The sequence below is a fragment of the Colobus angolensis genome, unplaced genomic scaffold (assembly GCF_000951035.1).
Source record: "Colobus angolensis palliatus isolate OR3802 unplaced genomic scaffold, Cang.pa_1.0 Scaffold8, whole genome shotgun sequence".
NCBI lineage: Eukaryota > Metazoa > Chordata > Mammalia > Primates > Cercopithecidae > Colobus > Colobus angolensis.
Window position 1 is genome coordinate 18409203 of NW_012121820.1, and position 8526 is coordinate 18417728.

The 8526-nt window shown below is 50.0% G+C and overlaps 1 protein-coding gene across 1 annotated transcript in view; it reads left to right on the forward strand.

The window, feature by feature from the left end:
- The window catches only part of LOC105502547 (fer-1-like protein 4), a 69975-nt gene that overhangs the window by 30238 nt on the left and 31211 nt on the right, over nucleotides 1-8526 (forward strand). Inside the window, 10 exon segments of the mRNA XM_011929151.1 lie at nucleotides 1823-1975; nucleotides 2987-3140; nucleotides 3270-3394; nucleotides 3820-3954; nucleotides 4070-4243; nucleotides 4667-4783; nucleotides 4878-5039; nucleotides 7424-7658; nucleotides 7802-7860; nucleotides 7949-8080. Coding sequence (XP_011784541.1) covers nucleotides 1823-1975; nucleotides 2987-3140; nucleotides 3270-3394; nucleotides 3820-3954; nucleotides 4070-4243; nucleotides 4667-4783; nucleotides 4878-5039; nucleotides 7424-7658; nucleotides 7802-7860; nucleotides 7949-8080 — 1446 coding nt within the window.

The window sequence follows — 8526 nt, forward strand, 5'->3', positions numbered from 1 at the left end:
TATTTTTAGTAGAGACAGGGTTTCACCGTGTTAGCCAGGATGGTCTCGATCTCCTGACCTCGTGATCTGCCTGCCTCAGCCTCCCAAAGTGCTAAGACTACAGGCGTGAGCCACTGTGCCCATCCTCAGCCACCACGCCTGGCCTCTCAATTATATCTCAAGTCCTCCTGTGTGCCAGGCTCTGTATTAGGCCCTGGGGGTCAGCCCCTGCTATATTCCTTGCCCTTTTGAGTCTTATGTTCTAGGGAGACAGACTATACATCTGTAAATGAATATGAAAAATAATTATGATCTACAGGAATTGGTAAGAAAGAGGTTACAGAGGCTGACGGGGTGGAGGAGAACCTGCTTGGGTAAGGTGGTCAGGCAAGTCTTCTCTGCAAAGACAACATTGCAGCTGATACCCAGAGGATGGTGAGCAGTCAGTCAGCCAGCCATGGCAGAGTGGGTAGGAAAGGAGGACTCAAGGCAGGAAGACTGCTTAGGAGCCTGTCACAATTGTCTAGCCAATAGTGGATGGTCTCTCAGGTGGGCTTGGCGGCTTGCACCTATAATCTCACCACTTTGGGAGGCTGAGGCGGGAGGATTGCTTAAGTCCAGGAGTTTGAGACCAGTGTGACCCTATCTACAAAAAAATTTAACAATGAAAACATCTCCAGGCATGGTGCTGTGTGCCTGTAGTGCCAGCGATTTGGGAGGCTGAGGTGGGAGGATCGCTTGGGCCCAGGATGTTGAGCCTGCAGTAAGCCATGACTGTGCCACTGCACTCTAGCCTGGGCTACAGAAAAAAAAAAAAAAATAAAGAAAAAAACTTAAAAAAGAAATCCACTCAAGTCTTTAAACTCTGCTTGGCCTTATTTTCTTATACAGAAAAAAAAAAAAAAAAAAGCAGATGGTCTTGAAGTAGGGCAGGGAGGAAGGGAGAGAGGGGGGAAACTGCCAGGACTGGGTGATTGGATGTTAGAGGAGAAGAGTGACACCAGCCCAGGTATTTGGCTGATGTGATGGGCACCACATGTGCACACTGTGCACATCAGGGAAGATTAGACTGGGGAGGAGGGAAAGGTGAAGAGACAAGGTTGGCACCAGCTACCATGTGCATGAGCCTTGAGGACATTATGCCTAGTGAACTGGGCCAGGCACAGGGGCACGCACTGTATGATTCCACTCATATGGGGACTTGTTATAGTCAAATCCAAACACAGAAAGAAGAATGGCAGCTGCCAGGGGCTGGAATGGAGAGTGGGGAACAGAGAAGTATGATTTAATAGGCAGAGTTTCTGTTCTGCAAGATGAAAAACGTTGTGGGGATGAATAATGGGGATGGTTCCATAATAATGTGAATATATTTCATGCCCCTGAATGGTACATTTTAAAATGCTTAGGATGATGGTCAATTTTATAAGTAGTTTTCCACAATTAAAAAAAAAAAAAAAAAGCTAAGTGTGGTAGCTCATGCCTGTAATCTCAGCACTTTGGGAAGCCAAGGCAGGAGGATCTCTTAAGCCCAGGAGTTTGAGACGAGCCTGGGCAACATGGCCAAACCCCATCTCTACAAAAAATAAAAAAATTAGCCAGGCATGGTGGCATGTCCTGTAGTCCCAGCTGCTTGAGAGGCTGAGGTGGGAGGGATGATTGAGGCTGGGTGGTCAAGCTGCCGTGAGCCGTGATCGTGTCACTGCACTCATGCCTGGGCGACAGAGTGAGACCCTGTCTTGGGGAGATCAGAGCTGGAGTGGCCATTTGGTCCATTCAGTTCAAGCTGTGAGAGCAGGAGGGGTCGGCTCCTGATCCACCTCCGTGACCAGTTCTCCACCCACAGCCCCAGCCACCCCTCCCCGACGTGCTGGTCTGGATGTTCAGCGGGCGGCGCCGCGTGGCCTGGGCCCGAATCCCTGCCCAGGATGTGCTGTTCTCTGTGGTCGAGGAGGAACGGGGTCGGGACTGTGGGAAGATCCAGAGTCTAATGCTCACGGTGAGGGGGCTTGCGGGTGAGGGGCCAGGAGAAGTGGAGTGGAGCTTACAGGGCAGGGGTAGGATAGGCCTTGGGTAGAGGCCTGTGCTTCCCAACTAGGGGACCCTGAACGCTTTCCAATTGTCCAAAACACCAGAAAGGGATTGTGCCTTTTCCTGGGGCAGCTTTGAAATCAGATGAACCCCAAATCTTCCCAACTCTGGGACTGCACAGGCCATTTTGCTGACTAGGCCCTGAGAGATAGGCAGCATACTAAAAACCGGAGAGTGTGTCTCACCCCTTACAAGTGTGGCTGGTCTGGCCGGGGGTAGTGGCTCATGCCTGTAGTCCCAGCACTTTGGGAGGCTGAGGCAGGCGGATCACCTGAGGTCAGGAGTTGGAGACCAGCCTGGCCAACATGGTGAAACCCCATCTCTAGTAAAAATACAAAAATTAGGTAGGCGTGGTGTATACCTGTCATTCCAGCTACTAGGGAGGTTGAGGCAGGAGAATCGCTTGAACACAGGAGGTAGAGGTTGTAGTGAGCAGAGATCACGCCATTGCACTCCAGCCTGACAACAGAGTGAGACTCCATCTAAAAAAAAAAAAAAAAAAAGTGTAGCTGGTTTGCGGGCCAAAGATTTCTAAATGAGGTGTCCCTGGAAAAGATACCGAAAAGGGTCTCTAGCAGGGAGAAACTGTGACCCTTGGGGTTGGGGATGGGGAATGTAAATGTGTGGAGGGTAGAGGGGACAAAGGTGGGAGAGCAGAGCTCAGAGTGTAGTTAGGGGGTGAGGGGTACAGGAAGTGGCAGTGTTAGGGCAAGACGTGTAGGGAGTGAGAGCGCGAGGGTCATGGCATAGGGTGGAGGGCAGAAAGAGGGTAAGGCTGGGCAGGTGGGGAGTGGACTGGGAGTTTGGCATGGTGTAGTGATGTGCAGTGGAGGTGTGCCCTGGGGAAGCAGGATTGCTAGGTCTAGCTGGGGTCATGAGAGGAGGCATTGGGGCCCTGACATGCCTTCTTTCCATGCAGGCACCCGGGGCAACCCCTGGTGAGGTCTGTGCCAAGCTGGAGCTCTTCCTGTGGCTCGGCCTGGGCAAGCAAGCCAAGGCCTGCACCTCTGAGTTGCCCCCGGATTTGCTGCCTGAGCCCTTGGTCGGGCTGCCCTCCAGCCTACACCGGGACGGTGAGTGCAGAGGGTGGGCAGGGCAGGTATAAGGCCCACCTCGATCTCTGCCCAAGGTGTGGGGCTCCGTCAGGGGACTTCAGTGGTTCCCCTGAGCAAACATGACACCTTCCTTGCCCCTCACCCCAGACTTTAGCTACTTTCAACTCCGGGCTCACTTGTACCAGGCCCGAGGTGTGCTGGCAGCAGATGACAGTGGCCTCTCGGACCCCTTTGCTCGAGTCCTCATCTCTACCCAGTGCCAGACCACACGGGTGAGGGCTGGGATGACATGTGGGTGGAAGGGACCCAGGAGACAAGTTAGGGTGGGTCTGAACTTTTCCCCCAAGGCCCCTCTCTTCCCACCCTGGGTTTGCAGAGCAGGGTATCAGGATGGGGTACTAGATGGCCCTAACTTAGCAGGTGATGTAGAACTGGAGGTCTCAGCAGTGAGGAGTCGTTTTCTGGGATTGACTTTAGGCCTGAACTCTGAGGGCAGCCAATTGCAATGGGTAGGCAGGGCTAGGAGGGGCCGGCTGCAACACCATCTGAAGATGCTTTAATCTTCTCACATCTCACTCTTCTTGTGACTAGCATTTACTTGAAGTATTCCTTCAGAGCAGAGGTGCTCACATGGCATGTGTGTTGGAAGCCTTCTCCTGATATCTGCTGCTACCCGCTTCTCTGTATGGCCCCCAAGGTCCTGGAGCAGACGCTGAGCCCTCTGTGGGATGAACTCCTGGTATTTGAGCAGTTGATCGTGGACGGGAGGAGGGAGCACCTGCAGGAGGAGCCTCCGTTAGTGATCATCAATGTCTTTGACCACAATAAGTTTGTGAGTGTGGCCTGGGCCCTCCCTGGGTTCCCGGCCAGGAGTTTCCCCCTTGATGCCTACCTTCCCTGGCTCCTGAGCCTCTTCCCCTTTGTCTTCACTGCCCTGATCCCCCTAGGGCCCCCCTGTATTCCTGGGCAGGGCACTGGCTGCCCCGAGGGTAAAGCTGATGGAGGACCCATACCAACGCCCAGAGCTTCAGTTCTTCCCCCTGAGGAAGGGACCCCGGGCAGCCGGAGAGCTCATTGCTGTCTTTGAACTCATTGAACTGGACTATAGTGGTCGACTTGAGGTCAGTATGCCCTGGCATGGCTAGCACAGGCTGTCAGCCCAACGTGTTAGTCCATCAGGCCATCCAGCCCCAGGGAATATAAAACATGAGTGTGTCCCAGGACCAGCCTCCAGGTCTCTTATCCCCAGAGAACACAGACTGTAGGTTTGTCCCGAGGTCACCTCATTGGACCGCTTGACCCCAAGGAACGTTGCAAGTATTCATGTGCTAGGTTCACCTTGTTGGGCCATCCTGCATGCCTCAGACACCGTGCTCCCTTCCTGCACGAAGCTGCTTCCCGAGACACCCTCCCTTCCACCAATTCAACCTTGGTTGGTTCCCGAGCATTTATACTTCACCAGCACCTCTCCATATCCCCTCCCCACACCTAGGCTTTTCCTCCTTTGGCCTGATTCCTCTTTGCCATCTGTTTCTCTCCTACAGCCCTCAGTGCCCAGTGATGTGGAGCCCCAGGATCTGGCACCCCTGGTCGAGCCCCATTCTGGACGCCTGTCCCTTCCACCCAATGTGTGCCCAGTGCTCAGGGAGTTCCGTGTTGAGGTAGCACCAGGCACTCAAAGCCCCCTTGTTCCCCCACATCTGGGTTCCCGTTTGTCTGGTGCAGGCCCCTGAATCTACCACATCCTGACCCCAGGTGCTGTTCTGGGGTCTTAGGGGCCTTGGTCGTGTGCATCTGTTCGAGGTGGAGCAGCCCCAGGTTGTACTGGAGATGGCTGGGCAACGTGTGGAGTCTGAGGTCCTGGCCAGCTACCGTGAGAGCCCCAATTTCACTGAGCTTGTCAGGCATCTGACAGTGGTGAGGCCATGGGCTAGGGGACAAGGGGGGCAAAATAATGAAAGAGGGCAGTGGATGGTGATTTTCTAGCTGGTTATCTTAGATGATCCAAGGGTCAGCCAACTCTCTATAATGGCCCAAATAGTAAATATTTTAGGCTTTGAGGGCCATCCAGTCTGCTGCAACTACTCAACTCTGCCATCGGAGCATGAAAACAGCCATAGATAATTGTAAATGAATATTTACAAAAACTGACAGCAGGCCAGACTCTGTCTATGGGCTGCCATTTGCTGATTCCTGGATTAATTCATGGACTTGTGGTGTTCTCTAGGCGTTACTGTTATTCAGACCTCTTGAACAAGCCTCCTTGATTAGTTTCTGTCTATCCATTATTGAGAATAGGGTATTGAAATCTCCAGCTATTACTAATGAATTGTGTATTTCGCTCTTCAATTCTATTACTTTTTTGTTTTTGTACTTTGAGGCTCTGTTGTTAGGTGCATATATGTTTATAATTGTTACATCTTCTAGATGAATCAACCTTTTTACCATTATAAAATAGCTCTTTGGTAATATTTTTTGTATTAAAGTCTGTTTTCTCTGGTGGTAAACTACTCCAGCTCTCTGGTTACTATTTGCATGATACATTTTTTCCTATACTTCATCCTTTATGTGTCTTTGAATCTAAAAAGTATCTCTTAGACAGCTTGGAGTTGCATCTCTTTTTTTAATCCAATTGACAATCTCTGTCTTTTGATTGATATTTAATATTATCACATTTGATGCTATGATTGATATTATTGGTTGAATTTACATCTGCCATTTTGCTCTTTGTTTTCTATGTCTTGTGTATTTATTGTTTCTCTTTTACTGCTTTCTTTTGTGTTAAATAGATGTTTATTATATTTTGATATTAGTGTGCTATTTTAATTTGTTGATTTTTACTTAGTAGTTGCTCTAGGGATTACAATATGCATACTACTATTTCACAGTCTACTTCAGATTAATACTAATTTAATTCCAGTAAAATATACAAAATTTTCTGTGATATAGCTCTATTCTTCCTCTCTTTTGTGCTAATATTGTCACATATATGTGTATATATGTATATATCTACAAATACATAAAATAAACCCATCAATACAGTAGTAAAATTGTTTCCCTTAGGATCCATTGATAGATACGGAATTCCATATATATATGGCCTTTAACCATAAAATGGCCTTTAACCATAAAATAAAATAAACCATAATACATATTTTAAGACAGAGTCTCACTCTGCCGCCTAGGCTGGAGTGGTGCGATCTCAGCTCACTGCAACCTGTGCCTCCTAGGTTCCAGCTGCCTCAGCCTCCCAAGTAGCTGGGATTACAGGCACCCATTACCACACACAGCTAATTTTTTTTGTATTTTTAGTAGAGACAGGGTTTCATCATCTTGGCCAGGCTGGTCTCGAACCCCTGACCTCAAGTGATCTGCCTGCCTTGACCTCCCAAAGTGCTGGGATTACAGGTGTCAGCCACCATGCCCAGCCAAAAAATATATATGTGCGTGTGTGTGTGTGTGTGTGTGTGTGTGTATGTATATATATATATATATGGGTCTTTTGCTCTGTCACCAAGGCTGGAGTGCAGTGGCACAATCTTGGCTCACTGCAACCTCCGCCCCCTGGGCTCAAGTGATCCTCTCACCTCAACCTCCTGAGTATCTGGGACCACAGGTGTGCACCACCATGCCCCACTATATTTTTGTATTTTTGGTACAGATGGTGTCTTGCCATGTTGCCCATACTGGTCTCGAACTCCTGAGCTCAAGCAGTCTGCCTTCCTCAGCCTCCCAAAGTGCTGGGGTTACAGGCGTGAGCCACCACGCCCAGCTTCTGACAGCACTTTGTAGGCTCGAAAATACTTATGTTTCTATTATGTCATTTGATAGTTACAATAGTCTTTTGCATCCAGTATTGTGTCCCTTTTTTTTTTTTTTTTGGCTCTTGTTGCCTAGACTGCAGTGCAGTGGTGTGATCTTGGCTCACTGCAACCTCCGCCTTCTGGTTTCAAACAATTCTCCTGCCTCAGTCTCCCAAGTAGCTGGGATTACAGGTGCCTGCCACCACACCTGGCTAATTTTTGTATTTTTAGTAGAGACGGGGTTCCACCGCGTTGGCCAAGCTGGTCTCGAACTCCTGAACTCGTGATCCACCCTCCTTGGCCTCCCCAAGTGCTGGGATTATAGGCATGAGCCACTGCGCCCAGCCTGTGTCCCTTTTTTAGCTGGGAAACAAGGTGAGAAGGCAGTGGTTTACCAGAGATTACATAGTGAGACTATGGCAGAGCTGGGCTTAGAATGCAGGTTTAGATATATTTTTTCCCTACCTGTCTCTGTGGCTGCCTTTCCCTCTTCCCCAGGTCTTCAAAGGCACAGTTCCTCTCTTCCACCCCCAGGACTTGCCGGAGCAGCCTTACCTGCAGCCCCCACTCAGCATCCTGGTGATTGAGCGCCGGGCCTTTGGCCGTACAGTCCTTGTGGGTTCCCACATTGTCCCCCACATGCTGCGATTTATATTTCGGGGTCATGAGGATCCTCCTGAGGAGGAAGGAGAGATGGAGGAGACAAGGGATATGATGCCCAAGGGACCTCAAGGTTAGGAACCTTCTCCTTCAGGACCACCAGACAAAAGCTCCTCTGATTCCTGGCAGACATGGCTCCAGAGGGCCCTCCAATGGGATGTGGAATCTGACTTCTATTTACCCAGTCTCCTCATGCTGCCATTTTCCCCCTCCCAGGACAGAAGTCCCTGGATCCCTTCTTGGCTGAAGTGGGTATATCCAGACAGCTCCTGAAGGTGATGGGGTAGAGGAGATAGATGGGGAAGGGGATAGCAGTACTTAGGATGGTGCTGGGTTAGAGAAACAAAGTCTGTTCTTCCTCAGCCTCCTCTGAAGAAGCTCCCACTAGGAGGCCTCCTGAATCAAGGCCCTGGACTGGAGGAGGACATTCCAGATCCAGAAGAGCTGGACTGGTGGTCCAAGTACTACGCGTCGCTGCAGGAGCTCCAGGGGCAGGTAGGAGCAGAGAAGGGTCCCAGGGAGGGGCTGGGGTGTAAATGGTAAAAAGAATGATATCTTAGCTAGGCACGGCAGTGCGCACCTGTAGTCCCAGCTACTCAGGAGGCTGAGGCGGGAGAATCGCTTGAACCCAGAGGCAGAGGCTCCAGTGAGCTGAGATCATGCCACTGCACAACAGCCTGGGTGACAGACTCTGTCTCAAAAAAACAAACAAAAAACAAGAATGATCTCATTGAAGGTGGGGCTCTACAGTTTTTCAGAGCTCTTCATTATAGTCCTCTTTTCTTCACAATTCCAGAAGCTGGGGATTATTAACTCCATTATCTAGAGCTGTGTTGTCCAACAGAGATAATACGAGCCACATACGTAATTTTAACTTCTGTAGTAGCCACATTAATGGGCGGATCATGAGGTCAGGAGATCGAGACCATCCTGGCTAACAT